The sequence below is a fragment of the Saccostrea cucullata genome, unplaced genomic scaffold (genome assembly GCF_032062105.1).
Source record: "Saccostrea cucullata isolate Sc308-1 unplaced genomic scaffold, CSIRO_AGI_Scuc_v1 ctg816, whole genome shotgun sequence".
NCBI lineage: Eukaryota > Metazoa > Mollusca > Bivalvia > Ostreida > Ostreidae > Saccostrea > Saccostrea cuccullata.
In genome coordinates this window covers 139,962-160,195 of record NW_026927602.1, presented here as the reverse complement: position 1 = coordinate 160,195, position 20,234 = coordinate 139,962, and the positions used below count along the sequence as shown (strand labels likewise).

The window sequence follows — 20,234 nt, the reverse complement described above, 5'->3', positions numbered from 1 at the left end:
CTTAAAATAAGCCGCGGCTTATTTTCAAGGTTTTAAGGTATTTAATTTCATAAAATATTGAAATATTAAATACCGAGTAATATTTCAGCAAAGCGGTCATTATTTGAAAAAAAAATTAAAAAAGAATTATTCTTGGGGATGAAAAATTATAAATATGCAGAGGAACACAATGATTAATGCAGATAAATATTTCTTCCGCTTTTTACCGTTAAATAATTTAATTTCAGTTGTATCACGTCATTTGATTGGTTAAACGGTTTTATCCATTTTGTATAACATAACTTGCCTACGTCACAATGAGTTACGTCAAAAGCGTATTACTCCGCTTGACGTTAACTTTTAAAATATGCGATATTTGAAGCCTTTTTTCCGAAGGAAAAAATGGAATAATTGTCTATTGTCTATATTGAAATTAAATTATAAGGAATGGAGCTTATTTCAAGTTATGTTATACGATATAACATAACTTGGGACAGTTTACGCTTTTTTATAAACCGCTTCGCGGTTTATAAAGCGTAAACTGCCCCAAGTTATGTTATATCGTATAACGTAACTTGAAATAAGCTTCATTCCTTAAATAGTTTAAATTTACTCATTATCATTGTCATTCAGCAAATACGTTCTTATATGAAATAATTTAAAGTTTGTTGGTGTAAATTGACATCAATGTATCAAATTTCATAAGCATCAACTTACACTTACATATACAACGTACGCAAAACAGGGGATGTTCACTCCTCCTGGGTACCTGATCCCTCTGCTGATATTTTCAATGATCCTTGTTTTCTGCGCTTTTGATATAATTGTATTGTTACGAGTTTTAGAAATCGATCACTGTATGTTTCATTATTACATACTTTGTCTGTTTCAAATGGAAAGTAAAAGAAACAGATAAAAGATTATCCATTTTATTACATATAAAAGCAACACATAAAATAAAGTTTTATTTATAAATAAGCACACAAATCATGTCATTCGAAAAATTAAAGAATAATTTACATGAATAAGATGTTTGCGAAAATGTTTTATGTTTCAATATTATGTCTATACATATATAAAAAAGAAAAAAATCTCTGTAAGAGACAAAATCGGTAGTGACACTATAGTCAGGTCTCCGTAAATATTGAAAAGATCTTGATTACTAAAAGATACCATATATAAAATACTATTTGAAAATGGCGACTGTCTCTACCTATTTATGATCATATTAAATGAAGAAGAAGCATGTCCAAAAAGGTAAGTTAGACATATCTGAATCTTGCCCTGTAGCCTCTTGATACATAATTGGAGTGTGTCCTAAATAGGATCAACATCACTCGGCCGGTGGAGGTGAAGATTCTTGTGGGTCTTGTGTTACAGCAGAACCTGTATATAAAGATGTAATTTATTTTTGTCATATTGAAGAAGAAGAATTTTAAAAAGGTCTGTATTCCCTTTTTAAATTTTTTTTTATGTTAATATAAATAAATTGAAATATGAAATAGAAATACAACATTGTATTCTTTTTGAATTTCTTCTCATTAATATTTACAAATTGGAACATAAGATTGATCTTAAATGTAGTTCATTAAGCAATGTATTTCATATTTCTTCCTTAATATTGATTGCTTATTATTCATACTTTAATTTTTATTAGAGTAAATTTTCTTGACATTTTTCAACTATAAGACATTCATCACAATGAAAAAATTTATTTAATGTACAGGACTTCACTATAAAGCATTCAGAGGGAACACTTTAAGTCTTACACCGCGAATATATTGTCAATTCTTTACTATTTAAAGTTAAAAATAAGACATGAAAGATACTTTTAAAATTAAATTATTGCTGCGTGTCAACAATAACATTTCATTTCTCCGAAGTATATCTAAGCATAAAAAATGTTTGTAGGTAAAGAACAAGAAAACATGTAAAGAGATATAATTAAACTTTAGATGTTTACTGTTTTCCAAAATTCTACATGTAAAGAAAACAAGTGTCCGGTAAGTGTAATTGTCAACATCAAAAAAGTTATTTGAATTGGCTTACCTTGGTCCAGTATTAGAGAGACTTTTGTAACGAACCTCTACAAAGTCTAAACATCTTGTGTTGCAAGTAATACCAAAGGCCCAAATGAACTGGAATCGAACACGTTTTCCTGAAGGTGCCTAGAGTATATTCATTTTGAATAAATATCAGAAGTCTTCATTCCTTAATAACTAGCTGTTCTTATGTATGGGTGTGTATATATTCAATTTATTTCGCCTTTCCGCGTGATATTGAATAGGAAAACATGAGTAAAATACAAAGGGGAAAAAAGATCTAATAACTTTAAGCTACAATATTTTATCATGAAATATGATATTACTAAAACTTATATTAATCGAGCTCTAAAAAACTATAAATATTAATAATAAGTGAACGTAGACACGGACCCCTAGAAATTTAAGAGCTGGGATTAGGTGCCTAGGAGGAGTAAGCATCTCCTGTTGACCGGTAATTCTCGACGTGAGTCCCATGTATTAATCAAGTTGACGGAATAGTTAAAACTTGATGTTATCAAATTTGTTCGAGAAAGTGTAGTAAGGAAGAGTGTTTCACGCCCCCGCAGGCTACTGAATAATCTATAAAATGTAAGGCCGTGCTAGATTACTCATTAGCTTTGTGCAGGAGCAATGAATCCCTTACATACCACAGTCATTCGAATCACTGGATGTGTTTATGACAGAGAGAAACAACATAAGTCAGGTTTAAATTTCAATAATTTATATAACAAGCATGATTCTGATGATGAGAGATGATAACAAAAATGATAACAAGATGAATTACCGGTAACAACAATGAGAGAAAATGGGAATAATGAACATGAAATTGAAACAACAAACTCCCAAAAAGGAAAAATATATATAATATGAAATATCTATACAAAAATAATCTCAGAAATATGAATACTTTGTCAAAAAGCACCAACATAAATTAAATTGGAAAATATAAATATTTTCCAGAAATAAATTAAATAAATAATTTTACCAGTTCTCCTAAATTCAAGTTTTAGTTGAAAAATGCTTCAAAAATATCTAATTAATTTTTAGAAGAAAGATAATTCAAAAATATTTAGTTTAAATAAGAAATTTAATTGCTTTCCAAAAATAAACTTTTTAGAACATAAATTCCGAATGAGTCAAGGACTCAGTTATCAAAATACATTTCAAAGTGAAAGTAGCAGAGAAAAGGTGAGGTGCTGAAACAGTACCTGTACGGAGTGTTCTGCCGGACGACTCCAGTAAGGAAAGGACAAGACAGCCCTTTTATACTTTATTGAACAATAGAAAATCAATGAATCGATAAGTTTATATCAAACTGAAGTATTGGATTCACTTAACGCCGATTAGCCAATCAGAGCGAACTTTACAAAGGTATGTGAATACACAATACAGGAAGTGACAAATATTGTTTACAAATGGAGAACCGGGTAACATGTGTTTGACTTCGCGTTGTGTTTAAGTTAAATATGTTGAAATAGCACCAAAATAATGAGGTAAAAACTCTTAACAATCAAGTTTAAAGATGTAAAGATGAAAAGGTAAGCAATTTGGTTGTAAACAAAAACCAGTTTTCCTACACTCTTCCCTCCTTGGGGAACAAATGTGTAAACATTTGTGTGTTAAATAATCATCAAAGGAAAACTGAAAAAAAATACAATACTTGATACAATGACCGATAAAAAAAAATATAAGGTCGTTTACATATAAGTCATACAAAAATATTGCGTTAAATTGATATCATGAATCACTCGGGTATTTATTTACAACAAAAGAAAAATGAGTGATTATCATTATCATAAAACTTGCATGGGTATATAAATAACAACAATATACTTCAAATACATCAAAGTCTCTTCAACTTAATAATGTTTAGTATCTGATTTATTGCCTTGTTCTTGGGGGTTCAACCGGTGCATCTTTGTACCATCGTGGGTTTTTGTGATGGGTGACAATTGTTGTGTTGTTCGTTTCCAGGAAATATAGCTTTTCGTCTCTGGAATTGTTGAAATCTGGATCTAAATTTTCTGATAAAATGGTAGTGTTCGCTAGGGCTTTTTCTGCTTCATATTTTCTTTTTCGTTGGGCAACTTTTCTTGGAGATTCATGATCAGGCATGTTTTGAATTTTGGAGAATTTTGGAGGAAGAATTAGTTCTGGATCAATATATTCTTTGTTAGGGACGGTAATTATAGTGAACTCAATTTTTGTACAATGTTGTCGTTCATGTTGCCTCTTATGTTTTGTTTGGATAAGTTTTTTACATTCAGAACATTTATTAAGTTTTTTTTATGGAAACATGTACTTTCGTCCAATGAGCCATGAAACTTCTGAAGGTATTAAATCTGTTAGTATTGGAACACTTAGGCACAGGGCAGGTCATTCCCTCAGAATTCCATTCTGGCCTTAGATCATCATCCAAAGTATGGATCTCCTCCATGGGAACATCTAGCTGTAACACATCCATCTATAACTTAAAAATAAAGATACATTCAATGACATTAGGCATAGTACATTAATTATATACATATGTAACATGTATTTGGAAATTATTCAAATCCATTATACATGTCTCTAGGTGATGATTAAAATAAAAACCACATAGTTAAAACAGTCATGAACTTTAATTAAGATGGACTAAATATTTGCTTTGGCTTAATTAGTCGCCCTGCCCTACTTCTTAATTCTGTAGTTTGTTGTGGGGTAAGTGCAATTTCAGGAGGGTCAGAATAGGAGTCATTGTGTACAGTTGTATTTGGTTCTGATGTTTCTGGTGTTGGAGTGGAAACTTCCACACTTATGTCATGGGTATTCCAGGCTGAAGGTGTTGTTAAACCCAAATACGGTTTTAGATGGTCTATGTGTGCTGAAATTGGTTCTGAATTAGGGGATTTCTGAATTTTATATGTCAAATCTGAAATTTTATTGATAATGAAATATGGCCCTGTCCAACCTAACCCTAACTTTTCATTGGCACTGGGAGGATACCATCTCCAAACCCATTTTCCCACACTAATTTTCCTAAATTTTGCGTTTTTATCATGGTCAGTTTTCTGCCTTTTTGCAGATTGCTTTAAATTTACATTTGCTTTTTCAAAAGCATTTAAAAGAGAATATTTTAACCACTCAACATATTTGATAGGGCATTCTTCATTGGGAGCATTTGGTGGCTTCCCTACTATTACATCCAACGGACAGTTTATTTCTCTGCCAAACATCAAAAGATTTGGGGAACATTTAGTGCTCTTGTGTTCAGTAGCACGATAAGCCATGAGTAGAAATGGGAGTAAATCATCCCAGTCATCGAAATTTTCTGAAGCAAAAATACTAAGTATTTGTCGAAGTGTTCTATTAAATCTTTCTACGAGACCATCTGTCTGGGGGTGATGAGGGGTTGTTCTTGTTTTTTCAATACCTTAAAGATTGCAAACATGTTTGAAAAGATGTGATTCAAATTCCCTCCCCTGGTCTGTATGAATCTGGTCTGGACATCCAAAACGACAGATGAACTCTGTAACTAGTTTGTCAGCTACTGTAAGGGCTGTATGGTCACGAATTGGAAAGGCTTCTTTCCATTTTGTGTAGTAATCCCCTACAACCATAATGTATAAATTCCCATTTACAGTTTCTGGTAATGGCCCTACTATATCTATGGCTATACATTGCAAAGGGGCACCCACTTTAAATTGCTGAAGGGGGGAATTTCCAACCCCGGGACCTGGCTTACATCTAGCACAAAGGTCACATGACTCACACCATCTTTTCATACATTCATCCATTCTAGGCCAATAAAACCTACGTTTAATTGAAGAAACAGTTCTTTCAATGCCAAAGTGGCCTGCAATCTTTTTAACATGAAGATTTTCAAAAATGTCTCTCTGAATTTTTGTAGGGGCTACCATTTGCAAACAATCTTGTCTATAGTATTTGCGATAGAGAATTTCATTATGGAATTCAAGTATGTCCCACTGGGAAAACAAAATTTTTGTTTCTCTTGAAAACCCTGACATTTCTGATTTGGTTGGTTTATTTTGATGTTGTAATTTATATTCAATGAAAGGGCCAATGATGGGATCATTTCTTTGCATTTCTTTAATTTCATTGTCTTGAAAACTCTCTAGCCAATTAGGTTCTTCATCATGATCATGAAGATTTTCATTGAAAGTCATTGGGAAAATGCTAAAAGGGCTACTAGACTGCTCACAGTCCAAATTTTTAGCATTGCCTAACTGATCTACTGATAATTTGGGATTTCTGGTAATATCTGATGTCAGATTGGTTTGTCCAGAATTACAATCCAGATGACAATCAGATTCCTGTAGAGCTAACAGAACATAAGGTGAATCTTCTGAGTTTTTATTTTCAATTTCTGTTGGATAACAACATGGACACTTTAAGTTTTTACATTTTTGTTGGATTCTGGATAAGCTGTCAGCATTTTGATGTTTAGAACCTGGTCTGTGTTGAATTTCAAGATTGAAAGTATCTACTATGCTTAACCATCTGGCCAACATTCCCTCAGGTTCTTTAAAGTTTTTCAACCATTTCAAAGATGCATGATCAGTTCTCAACAAGATCTTTTGGCCTAACAAAAAATGTTTGAACTGTCTCAAAAATGTTACAACAGCTAATAACTCTTTCTTGGTTGTACAATACTTTTGTTGTGCTTTATTCAAAGTATGACTGGCATAAGCTATCACTTTCTCTTAACCATTTTGTAACTGACTTAGTACTGCTCCTATCCCAAAATTGCTTGCATCAGTGTCAAGGATGAATGTTCCCTCATTAGTAGGAAAAGCCAAAATAGGAGATGACATGAGACATTCTTTAAGTTTTTGAAATGACTTTGCACAATTTTCATCCCATTTGAATTTTACAGATTTGCGGGTCAGTTGGGTCAATGGACTTGCAATTTCTGAAAAGTTTTGAATGAAGCGGCGATAATAGCCAGCTAACCCTAAGAAACTTCTGACATCCCTTTTAGATTTTAACTCTGGCCAATTCTTGATAGCTGTTATTTTTGATGGATCACACTCAACCCCCTTTTCAGATATAATATGACCTAAGTATGGAACTTTCTTTTGAAACAAAAGACACTTTTTGACTTTTAATTTCAGATTTGCCATTCGGAGTTGTGTAAAAACCAAACTCAGATTTTCTAATGTGGTGTCAAAATCTTTGCCAAAAACAATTACATCATCTAAATAACAAAGGCATTTTTTCAAGGTTAGATTTTTGAAGATGGAATCCATAAGCCTTTCAAAAGTGGCGGGTGCATTCGTTAACCCAAAGGGCATTACGGTAAATTGAAATAACCCCCTATGTGATGTAAATGCTGTCTTAACTTTATCTTGCTCATGCATCTTGATCTGCCAATAGCCACTGGCAAGATCAAGAGTGCAAAACCATGCTTGACCTGAAAGGGTATCTAATGTCTCGTCAATGCGAGGAAGAGAGTAGGCATCTTTTTGAGTCACTGAATTCAATTTTCTAAAGTCTATGCAAAATCTTGGTGTGCCATCTTTCTTTTTGACTAAACAAATGTTTGCAGACCATGGACTATTGCTGGGTTCAATGATTTTATCTTCCAACATTTTATCAATTTCTTTGTCAATTATTTGTTTTTGAACCATGGGGTACCTTCTGAGTGGCATTTTGATAGGTGTGTGGTCACCTGTATTGATTTTGTGTGTTGTTATGTTTGTTTGACCTAACTTTTCTCTGGGTTCATGAAAAATATCTTTGTATTCAAGAATGAGATGTGAGAGTCTGAGTTTCTGTTCTTCTGTCAAACTTGTGTGAACTGTATCTAGCAAAGGTTGTAAATACTCTGGAAGATCTTTGTCTATATGTTTGTCAGTGTGAGAATCCTTGTGTGTACTGGGATCTCTTACAATCTCACTCACACTCCCTAGGGTACCAACAATGCTCTCTCTTTCAAGGGTTACAGGCTTCTCTCTAGTATTTAGGACTGATACAGTCACCGCTCCCAAACTTGGGTCACAGAGAGACCTGGCTAGAAAAAGACCCTTACTTGTAAGGCTTTTAGTAGGTTCTATCAGTCCCAACCCATTCAGTGGTTTATCAACCCATGCTTGAAAAACAAACTCTGATTTAGGAGGAACTGATACAGTCTCAGCAACTTGAATTCGAGCACAGCTGTTTGTGTTATTCTTGAACAGCTTAAATTGGCCCAAAGATGTTTTCAAAACCTGCTTCTTTATGTTGATAGACGCATTTGTATTTTCTAGGAAATCCATTCCCAAAATATTTACATTGTCTAAATTTGCAACAATAAACTCTTGACAAATTTTCTTTCCTACAATTTCTAAATCAGCATTGATTTTTCCATGAACAGTTATCTCCCTTCCATCAGGAGAGGTGAGATTGATATCTGTTTTCTGGGGCTTAACACCAAATATTTCAAAGAGTTCTTTTGTAATGATGGAAAAGGGGCTCCCTGTGTCAACTAACATGTTAAGAGGTCTTTGTTTAACATTAACCCTTAAATACAAGCAAGCTTTAGAGGCATTGCCTACTGACACTTTAACCCTATGTTCTGCAGGTTTCCCATCATCGACTGTATCATTCTCCTTGAGTGTAGATGACCGATTTTCTTGTTCTTGTTTTATTTTTAAAGGAAGGGCTGAGCTCACGGTCATAAGACCAGCCCCATCTAGTTTTCCGACATTTCACTCTGAGAAAGGGCACTAACTTTTCCTGTGTTCTTTTGAGCTTTAGGATTACTCTCATTCTTTTGTTTAAAGAAACATCTACTTTCTACATGACCCACTTTCCCACAATAATCACACACAATGTTTCTGACAGGTTTTCTCTGATCATTCTCTCTCTCTCTATCAAAAGGTTTGTACTGACTGAGGGTTTGAGGAGGAGATTTACTTTTGCTACTCTCACTGTCTAATTTTTCTTTCACTAACTTTTCTAGCTTTTCATCTAACAACCTGGACAAAATTCTTTCTAAATCCTCTTTCTCTTCAACTGTCTTGCTCTTTTGTTTTAATGCTAGAACCTTTTCACAATTTTCAGATTCAGGACTACAGGTGGGCTTTCTGATTTTATCCAAGGGCCCTTCAATTGCTTCAAACTCAGAGGCATAGGATATGGCCTGCTCCAATGTTTGAGGATGTTTGAAGGTTATGTGTTTCTTGAGTTCATGATGTCCCAATCCATTTAGGTATTGGTCAATTACATGAATTTCAAGGGAGGTATTGGGCTCTTTGGGAAAAGCACGCTGAGCTAATCTTTTAAGTGCGTACCCATACTGTGCAACTGTCTCCCCTGTCTCTCTTTTTCTATTTCTAAACTCACAACGAGCAACTATCTCTCTCTCTTGTGGATTGAATCTTTGATTGAGTATTTGTGTGAGAGTGGTGTAATCTGTACACTGATGATATGTTAACTCACTAAGCACTTTTTGTGCAGAACCTCTCAAACACATGATTAAGCGTTGTGCTTTCTCACTATCATTCCACCTATTCCAGTGTGCAACATGTTCAAAATATGCCATGTAGTCTGTCCAGTCTGTGGTGTTAGGGTCAAACTTGTCTGGTTCAACTATTTTGTGCATGGTAGGTGCATGAGATTGCATGGGAGGTGCATAAGATTGCAGGGTAGGTGCATGAGATGTTTGTGTTGGCACAGAATGACTGGAATACCAGTGAGATGGAAAATCTGTCTGTGTATTGTTTGCATGACCTGGTGTAAAGTAATATTCTGGTCTTGAATCTTCAAAATTTACATGCCTTGAATTTGTGTACCCAGATCTACCCAAGTGAGAGGAGGCACTCATAAAGGTTGGATCAAATGCAGATCCAGCATTCCCTAATTGTGGGCCTTGGTTTTCACTTCTAAACCTTGTTCTGTTAAGGAAGGATGGATCAGATACTGATCCAGTGTTCCCCACTCTTTGACAAAACATCTCATCTCTGAGCCCTGACTGAGTTAACCCAAACTTTGAATCATATGATGATCTAGCATCCCTTGATTCTGCAAATAATGGCCTATTGAAGTCACTGACCTTTGGTGTACTGTGTCGATTAGACTCAAAAGGCTTATATTTTGATTCATAGCGAAAATCTAAATGCTCTTTAGGTTTTGTTTCTGAATACTTGTCTTCTGTTCTACTAGTTTTCAAAGCATCTTGTAAACGCCTCTCCAAATCTTTAATAGTTTCTGTAAGTTCAAGTATTTCACTCTCATGTTTGACCTTTTCATGGGATTTAATGTTTCTTGAATCTTTCTCTCCTGAAGCACCTAGCAAAGACTCATCATCATCAAAGAGTTTCTCTCTGAACATTTTTCTAATTTCTTGTTGTCTCCCTGTCATGATAAGAAACACATCCTGGTCACGGCACCAAAATGTAGTAAGGAAGAGTGTTTCACGCCCCCGCGGCTACTGAATAATCTATTAAATGTAAGGCCGTGCTAGATTACTCATTAGCTTTGTGCAGGAGCAATGAATCCCTTACATACCACAGTCATTCGAATCACTGGATGTGTTTATGACAGAGAGAAACAACATAAGTCAGGTTTAAATTTCAATAATTTATATAACAAGCATGATTCTGATGATGAGAGATGATAACAAAAATGATAACAAGATGAATTACCGGTAACAACAATGAGAGAAAATGGGAATAATGAACATGAAATTGAAACAACAAACTCCCAAAAAGGAAAATATATAATATGAAATATCTATACAAAAATAATCTCAGAAATATGAATACTTTGTCAAAAAGCACCAAAATAAATTAAATTGGAAAATATAAATATTTTCCAGAAATAAATTAAATAAATAATTTTACCAGTTCTCCTAAATTCAAGTTTTAGTTGAAAAATGCTTCAAAAATATCTAATTAATTTTTAGAAGAAAGATAATTCAAAAATATTTAGTTTAAATAAGAAATTTAATTGCTTTCCAAAAATAAACTTTTTAGAACATAAATTCCGAATGAGTCAAGGACTCAGTTATCAAAATACATTTCAAAGTGAAAGTAGCAGAGAAAAGGTGAGGTGCTGAAACAGTACCTGTACGGAGTGTTCTGCCGGACGACTCCAGTAAGGAAAGGACAAGACAGCCCTTTTATACTTTATTGAACAATAGAAAATCAATGAATCGATAAGTTTATATCAAACTGAACTATTGGATTCACTTAACGCCGATTAGCCAATCAGAGCGAACTTTACAAAGGTATGTGAATACACAATACAGGAAGTGACAAATATTGTTTACAAATGGAGAACCGGGTAACATGTGTTTGACTTCGCGTTGTGTTTAAGATAAATATGTTGAAATAGCACCAAAATAATGAGGTAAAAACTCTTAACAATCAAGTTTAAAGATGTAAAGATGAAAAGGTAAGCAATTTGGTTGTAAACAAAAACCAGTTTTCCTACACTATCTGTAGTATGGAAAGGAGGAATGAGTAAACATACATTGAAAATTCATAAATACATATATATTGAAAACATATGGCTGGACCGGGAATCGAACCCGGGACCCCTGTATTTCTAGTCAGGTGCTCTAACCACTGAGCTATCCAGGCCGATGTCCTCAGTGCAGCCTAATTTCCTACATTCCCCCTTCCTTAAATAGTCTTCGACCCCGAAGACACAACTCAAGTTCACCTTGTCAGGACTTTAACATTAGTAATTATACATTGCCTGAACAAGGTTGGCCACGGCACCATCTGTAGTATGGAAAGGAGGAATGAGTAAACATACATTGAAAATTCATAAATACATATATATTGAAAACATATGGCTGGACCGGGAATCGAACCCGGGACCCCTGTATTTCTAGTCAGGTGCTCTAACCACTGAGCTATCCAGGCCGATGTCCTCAGTCCAGCCTAATTTCCTACAAAAGTAATCATACCATGGTTTAACCTCATCTATATCAACATCGAATTCTATATTTATTTTCCAAATAATTTTAAAAGAGATATGATGATCGAAATTGAAGCTTACAATTGGGAATAAAGGAATGTTATGAACAGGGACATTTACCAATATTTTCCAAGTACATTCCGCGTTGGTTGTGTACCTCCAAGGAAAGAAGTATCCAGGTGTATTTAAGTATCTGTAGCATGATGTGGCATATCTATACTTGTTTCCACATCCAGCAGTCGCTAAATTCAGATGAATAGAATATTACATTATGTGCTTTAAGAAAAATGGAATCGTTGTCAAAGTATATTGATTAACGTTGTATATTTAAGTTCATAGGTACTAAAGCGACAACAATATAACAAATTAGTTGAATTACCTTTCTTTGCAAAATGAAAACGAAATTCCAATCATCAGGAGAGAAAAATTATCAGTAAGTAAGATTGCTGCGAAAATATATTAAGGTTGATATTATGTTTTATACACATATGAAGATTGAACATCTTACCAGGGTTCTTTGGATACTGACAATACTGTCCAACCCAACCATCCGGGCACTTGCAACGTCCACAACTTCTGGGATCCCGGTATCCACCATTTCTACATGATGACCATGTCAATCCCCCGGTGCATCTACCATCTACTGAAAAAAAGTTTTATACTTAATTCCGGAGGAAAATATCTTGCACAAAAATGCACATGGATTTTTTTGTCGTCATTTGTGTCATACAATTGTAGAGTGTTTTGCATACAAGGGAATATAACCATAACCATGGCAAAGGAACACTAAGAAAAAAACTCAAAAAATACTTTATCGGTTTGACTGTTTCAGCATGAATGTCTGACATTCATTCGCTAATTTCAGATTTATATTTTGAGCTTTAGTAAAAAAAAAAGTAACTGGCATTCTTGTGTAAAAATAATGAAGAAAAACATCATAAAATAGAGATTTTTTTAGGTCTCACATACTCTGACAATAGTGGTAGTTAATAGCTCTGATATCATTGAATGATAAACCGACTCTTTGTCCCATTGTCCTTGTGTAATCGCTCTGCTTGGCGACAATTGTCTTAAGCCCGGCCGACTTTGCAAAAGCCTGTCATGATAAAATTTTAAGTAAGCATTATCTAAAATCTTTTAATTGATCAAACTATTTCTAAAACCATCATATATAATTGTTATTATATTTTATCATTTCCCATCAATAAAGTAAGATTCCCTCACCCTGTCAGAATAGTGCATGACTGATCCGTAATCGTATGGTGTTCCGTAGGTTACTCCGGGTCTTTTCAAGAAATTGTTTTCTCGCCCACTTGCAATGTTGTTTGTTATTATCGAGACAAAGGTATCTCTGTCCTGTCTGCTTTGCTCGTGCCACAAACCCAGGGCATGTCCGATCTCATGGAGGATTATTCCTAACTAAAATGGAAATTTTGTTTAAAGTGAAAGAGAATACTTTCAGTAATCGAATTCAAAAGATCGCATAAAATCATATTGACCTTTTCTGAAAAAGAGATTGAGAAAAATAACTTTTTAAAATAATCTTTTTAAAGCATATCGGTATAGATATTAAAACAGTTACGGGTAGAGATATTCTGGGATTTTTTTCATGCGTATGATAAATGAAATAAAAAGCCCAATGCTTGACTTACGTATTTACAACCATTTTGGAGATTTATATCGTTAATACCAGAAAATGTTCATTGTTTTTAAAATTCATTCTGTAAATAACAGGATGTATTTAATTTTGCCTTTCACACAAATGAATCATTTTTTATCCATCATTATTCATTTAAATACATTGATATATTTTGTTGTAAACTATCTAAACTAGTTCTAAAAAAAATTGCAAGCCGTTGCAAAATCTAAAAAAATAAATAGTTTTATTTCTTACTGTGTGCTGAAGAATTAATTTGCAATCGGTAATTGATGGGGAAAGTCCACTTTGGAATATTGTACACTTTTCGTTTATCAATTGGTTCAGGAGCCTATTAGGAAAACAAAGTGTTTAACATTAATGAAACAACATACTATATCATTTGTTTTATTATATTGCATAGAATTGCTTGTGTTCGGGACATTCATTTACATATTGCTTGGAGGATCTAAAAATGTAAGGAAAAGAAGAACAATTTCCTAGAATGTTGTCCTCCTGATTACAACAGCTCCTAATCTTTGCAAGTTTTTGAATGAAAATTAATTAACTGTATTAGAATCAGAGAAAAAAGAAAAAAAAGGGAAAGGAATTGGATCCTTCTTACCACCATTTAAGCTTCAATAAAAACGTTCCACCATTTTAAAAGATAAAAATGACTGCGAAATGCTTATATCTGGTTTAATATTTGAATTATGTTTTGATTTTTTTAAGGGACTCTGACCCTCAACCAGGAAGGACAACTCTTTAATTCATAATTTAATTCAAAAAGTCTTTAAATGAAGCTTGAAAATTAAATCCTTTCATGCAATAATTTTCATTACATGCCTCTCAATGTGCTTCAAGATTCTTTGAACTTCTCAAAAAGGTCTAATTAAAAGTAGAAATTTTTATCCGGAGAAAACATTTTAGATACCAATGTTTATTAAGATGATATGAAATAAGAAGTGATTTATGGAGCTTTGCAAAGAACCTTGAAGCACATTGAGAGGCATATAATGAAAATTGTTGCAGGAAAATATTTAATTTTAAAGCTAAATTTAAAGACTTTTTGAATTAAATTATAAATTAAAGAATTGTCCTTCCTGGCTGAGGGTCGGAGTCCCTTAAAAACAATCTTTCTACAATACACTCATTCTATCCTTTATATAAAGACCACGTGAAGTCAGTAAAAAAGATTATGGATAAAAACTTTCAAATAATTTTTTGAAAGAGTGTATTTATGTATATAAAGGAATTTATGGGATCTAAATGCTCGAAGTTTTTGTATTTTGAATTACTAATAATGTGTATGAATGTTTGGGTCTTGAGGGGTTTTTCCGGGTTATAGTTTCCAAGCGCCCTCTATTTACGGCTATTAGCCTAACCCATATTCATAATTCCGCTTGGCTACAAAAAACGTGGTTTGAAAAGTTTAGAAGTTTTACATTGTGTTGTGAGTATTCATAATTGTATAAATCATGCAGGATAGTGTCTTGATTCTCGGGCATTCATTTATAGTTCGTTTACAGCGGTTTATGAATCGTTCTGAGCAGTTACATGTTAATCTGGATCTACAACAGAAAGATTTTTGCAGAGGATATTCGGGCTGTACAATCGATAGAATATCAGTTAGAGGCTTAAGAGAGGTTGATAGATTTAAACCAGCTGTAGTGTGTCTGCAGATAGGTTCGAACGATTTGTGTAACTTGGATGTTGAAGTTTACGATCTGGTTGAAAAAATAGTTTCGTTCACCGATAAGCTCCGGGGTCGCGGAGTGCAGAGGGTATGTGTTTATCAAATTCTTCATAGAAAACCACCAGGTAAACCTGGCAGATTTTCAGTAGACGTTGAGTGGTTCAATGCCAGGGTAGATGTGGTTAATAGGCTTTTGAATGATAGGCTAGGAAGAGATTTTGGCTCGGGTGTCAGATTCTGGAGGCACTCAGGATTTTGGTCACAGGAAAATAAAGAAATAGTGTACTGTGAAGATGGTGTGCACCTAATTGAAACATACGGGTACCCAAAATATTACAATAGTGTTAGGGCCTCAGTTGTTTCGGCATTTAAAAGCCTACAAGTGGTTTTATAAAATTGAATACAAATTACACTGTTATGGTAAAATGGGGTTGCTTGTGCATTGTTTTATCAGGGAAGTTGGGATGTCAGGAAGTGCGATTAAATGACATAGGTTTATCTACAACTCTTAGGTTTTATGTCATTGGTTGTTCACCTGGTAAATGTTACGTCAGTCGATTACCATGTTTTTCATTGTTTACCATAAGATTCTTCATGAAAGTTTCATGGGTTATTTTAAACAGGTATTCCCAAAGTATATTACATAAATTGTTACCCTTCATGGTTGGGCTATCAGTGCTGTAGCTCTATATGGTTAAGCTATATGTTTCCATGTATGGTTTGGCACCATTGTGTTGTTATGCCCTATATATATATATATATATATATACATATATATATATTATAATATTGATATAAGTACATTAACACAATAATCATTGTAATGAAATGATCTTTTTCATAAGCTTCTATTTAAGTATGTTTTAAATCCTTTGCAAGCATTGCATTTTCAATGGTAAACTTCAGACTGAACATCTATTAATTTGTCATATAGAGCTTTGCTTACAAAGTATTTTACAGGAAAATGCCTAGGGCCAAAGCTGGTGCCAAGAGAAGGAGTACAGAGGTTTCAAACAGTACTACAGGCACAAGAGCAAAGACGAGAAAAGCACAGGAGGTAGACAGTGAAGCTAAAGAGGATGTGTTGGTGAAGAAAATCACCGAGGCCGTGTTGGAAGCAATTGATGAAAGGAACAAAGCCACTGATACCCAAGGGGGAGGTGCTTCTGATAGTGACGGTGAGTCCGACTCAGAGATTACCTTTAAGGATATTGAGGGGTCAAATGATGAATATGCCTCAAGTGAGGCAATAGATACTTCCACTTGGTCAACTCCTATTTCGGCAATGATTCCACAAAAGCTTAAGCAAAAGATATGGGAAGATCAGTATATTGACCTTGCAGCTCTTCTCCCTAACAATTTAATCCCTTGCACCGAAAATAATGACTACACATTTAAAATAGGGGAGAACACTAACCTCTCGGTAGTACCCAAAAGGGCAAAACAAACAATTAAGACCATATTCCAGTGGACAACAGCATTTCTGCGTTTCCTTTCTGTCTACACTGAAAAATTTCCGAACGAAACGCCAAATCTATTAAAACACGCGGAGACAGTTCGTGATATGGCATCATCTGGAAATGTTTCTTGGCAAACATATGATAAACAAATTAGGATGGACAGGCAAAACAGGGGTACTCCTTGGGGGAAGCTAAATGTTGAATTCATTCTTCAGGCTCAGAGATCTAGGGAGGAAGCGAACCAGCCCTTTCGTCCCTTTCGATCAAGGTTTGGACAAAAATCCGGGGGGAGAAAACATTACCCCAAAGGAATTTGCTGGAAATATAATAGGGATGGAAGTTGCAAAACTGAAAACTGCAGATTCGAACACATTTGTACAGGATGTAAGAGAAACCACCCTAAAACAAAGTGCAGAGCACAAACAACTAGTAAAAGCCCAGTGCAGTTTTCCTCAGGCAATACAGCAAAACACCAATGAGGTCGTGACCCCTATTATAGCTAATGTATTGCAATATCTGTTACTAGGCTATGACGCAACTATTTCTGAGTATTTGATTTCAGGATTTAAATATGGATTCGACTTGCACTATCACGGTCCGAGATATTTCAGATCATCTAGGAATCTTTCTTCTGCCATTTGTAACCCAGTCGTTGTTTGCAACAAATTACAGAAAGAACTTGATGCTCAAAGAATTGCCGGGCCTTTTGTTTCACCCCCTTTTGAAAATCTTCAAATTTCACCAATTGGTGTTGTACCAAAGAAAGAACAGGGTCAATTTAGACTTATTCACCATCTATCTTTTCCTGAAAAAAATTCAATCAATGATTTTATTCCGGATACATTCACAAAAGTTCAATATGCTACTCTAGATGATGCTGTAAATATTATTGTCTCGATAGGGAAGGGTTGCCTTTTGGCCAAAACAGATGTGGAATCATCTTTTCGGATTATACCCATTCGAAAAGAAGATCATGAATTACTGGGCTTTCAATGGGATGGTCTCTTCTTTTATGATAAATGTTTGCCAATGGGGTGTGCGAGCTCTTGTGCTATTTTTGAAACATTTTCTACGGCCTTAGAATGGATTGGAAAGGTTAAGGGGCATATTCCTCACATAACTCATATATTGGACGATTTTCTTTTTATTGGTCCACCTGCATCGGGAATATGTAATCAAAGTTTACATGTTTTCAAACTTACATGTGAAAGTCTAGGTGTTTCTTTAAAGGCAGAAAAGACTTCTTGGGCAACTACAAACTTGGTATTTCTTGGTATTGAAATTGACACATTGGCTATGGAGATTAGGTTGCCGCGTGAGAAATTGGAGAAATTAAAACAAGCTATAAATTCAATGAAATTTAAGCGAAAGGTTACCCTTAGAGAACTTCAGTCCTTGATAGGACTGCTTAATTTTGCTTGTCTAGTGATCGTGCCTGGGCGTACATTCTTAAGGCGACTCATTGACCTAACAAAAGGCCTTTCAAAGCCTCACCACCACAAAGACATGGTTAGAGAGAGTAGGCGTGATCTGGCTGCCTGGTCATTATTTATAGATCACTTCAATGGGAAATCATTATTATTTAAACATATCTGGGTGACATCGAAACAAATTCATCTCTACACTGATGCAGCAGGTTCTCTGGGGTTTGGAGCTGTATTTGAAAAGAAATGGTTCTATGGGTCTTGGCCAGAAAATCTGAAGGATTATGATATTACCCTCAAGGAATTATTCCCGATTGTGTTAGCTGTCGAACTATGGGGTTCTAACTTAAAGAATTCTTGTGTCATATTCCATTCGGATAATGCAGCAGTTGTTCACATTGTGAACTCGCAAACATCAAAAGATTCAAAAATCATGATTTTGGTGAGAAGATTAGTTTTGGCACTTATGACATACAATATTCTCTTTTCGGCAGAACACATCCCAGGAATGTTCAATATTTTACCAGACTTACTTTCACGCTTACAGATCGAGAAATTCAAAGAAGTGTCCGTGGATATGGGCCAAACCCACCAGCATACCAATCCATCTTTTGCAACTCTCCAAAGCACAGCATGTAGTTTAATAGATGCAGCGTTGGCTCCTAACACAAAGAAATTGTACAGGCAGGCCCTAAATTGTTTCAGTAGTTTTATTCAGAGTTATTACAAGACTGACTGCATTAAGGAGATATCCCTTGGACAGGTTATTTGTTTCGTGTCATACCTATTCAGTTTAGGAAAAGCACCAAGCTCAATATCAACTTACCTGGCAGCATTGGCTTACTATTTCAAAATGACAAATGCCCCAGATCTATCAAATCATTTCTTGATCAAGAAAATGTTAAGTGGGGCAAAACGGCTTGTCAATTCTTCAGATGTCCGACAACCAATTACTTTGGATATCCTTGGGAAGCTCCTGGTGGCAATACCACATGTAGCCAATTCTAAGTACCAAGAATATTTGTACATGGCGATGTTTCTTTTAGCATTTTATGCTTTTCTAAGAGTGGGAGAAATCACAGTTCGTTCTGGCTCAAATCCAAACCTGTTGCTTCGAAGAAATGTTTCTTTCAGCCGTGACAAAAAACAAGTACGCATGGTTGTTACAATGATCAACTTCAAACATAATTTAGGTAAAAAACCTGTCCAGCTGGAAATAAATCCCCAACCCAAATGCAGCTTTTGTCCGGTGCAAGCTATGAGAAATTATTTGGAGGTGCGAGGTGCAGAAGAAGGAGCCCTATTTTGCTACAGATCAGGACGACCCATCTCGCGTACAGAATTTTGTGATGTTTTGAGGTCAGCACTAAAATTTTCCAAACTTGATTCTAACACATTTAAAGCACACAGCTTCAGGATAGGAGCAGCAACCCAGGCACATTTACAGGGTTTTTCAGATTCACAAATAAGAGTCATGGGACGATGGCACTCAGAGTCATTTAAGAGATACATTAGGGTATCAATGTTTCCAACATTTTAGTGTTAACATGTTTTTGTGAAGAGGTTAGAAGCTCCAAATATAGAGGATAACTGTCTGAGGCGGTATCCTTTATTTTTGGTCACTTGATTGTATTTTGAAGGAAGGGGGATTCTGTTTGAAGCATTTTTCATCTCTTTTCATTGCATCCCTTTCCAGGTAATAAATTCTTAATTCAATAATCTCATAATTTGGCATATGTATAATGTTTTAGGGTAATTTCATGGCGTCATATTTTTTATCATGGATGAGAAAGTTACACTGCAACATGTTTGATTGTCTTAATTTATAGCTACATTAACATGTACGGAAAATTTATTAGATTTGGGTGACTGTCTGAGGCGGCACTCAAGATTTTTGGTATGGAGGATTGTTAATGTTTCTTGTCATTTTTTCTGTTACAAGATATGTAATGATTATGTACATATGTTAATAACTTTCAACCTGTGAGTGGATGGTGGAACTTTATCTTACTAAGCCAAGTATGTTTTATATGTTAGAATTTCTTATATGGATCATTTCCATTATCCATCTAGTGCATTATATAT

The 20,234-nt window shown here is 34.7% G+C and overlaps 3 protein-coding genes and 2 non-coding genes across 5 annotated transcripts; 2 read left to right on the top strand and 3 right to left on the bottom strand.

Annotated features, from left to right (window-relative positions):
* Positions 1-1,241: 1,241 nt before the first annotated feature.
* On the bottom strand, positions 1,242-13,622 carry LOC134274936 (zinc metalloproteinase dpy-31-like). Its single transcript, XM_062757180.1, has 7 exons — positions 13,586-13,622; positions 13,158-13,352; positions 12,899-13,029; positions 12,442-12,566; positions 12,054-12,175; positions 2,029-2,147; positions 1,242-1,365 (listed from the first exon to the last, which is right to left on the bottom strand). Exons 2-7 carry the CDS (start codon positions 13,173-13,175, stop codon positions 1,242-1,244), a joined length of 639 nt encoding a protein of 212 aa, XP_062613164.1. The 5' UTR covers positions 13,176-13,352; positions 13,586-13,622.
* Positions 11,518-11,591, bottom strand: Trnas-aga (transfer RNA serine (anticodon AGA)). Its single transcript has one exon. It is a non-coding gene; the product is annotated as a tRNA-Ser (tRNA).
* Positions 11,806-11,879, bottom strand: Trnas-aga (transfer RNA serine (anticodon AGA)). The gene has a single exon. It is a non-coding gene; the product is annotated as a tRNA-Ser (tRNA).
* Positions 13,623-14,982: 1,360 nt separating the features above from the next.
* LOC134274927 (uncharacterized) lies at positions 14,983-17,314 on the top strand. The gene is made up of 2 exons (XM_062757169.1): positions 14,983-15,022; positions 16,226-17,314. The coding sequence occupies exon 2, from the start codon at positions 16,230-16,232 to the stop codon at positions 17,202-17,204; it is 975 nt and encodes a 324-aa protein (XP_062613153.1). The 5' UTR covers positions 14,983-15,022; positions 16,226-16,229; the 3' UTR covers positions 17,205-17,314.
* Positions 17,315-18,021: 707 nt separating this feature from the next.
* On the top strand, positions 18,022-19,900 carry LOC134274935 (uncharacterized). The gene has a single exon (XM_062757179.1). The coding sequence runs from the start codon at positions 18,022-18,024 to the stop codon at positions 19,687-19,689; it is 1,668 nt and encodes a 555-aa protein (XP_062613163.1). The 3' UTR covers positions 19,690-19,900.
* Positions 19,901-20,234: the final 334 nt, after the last annotated feature.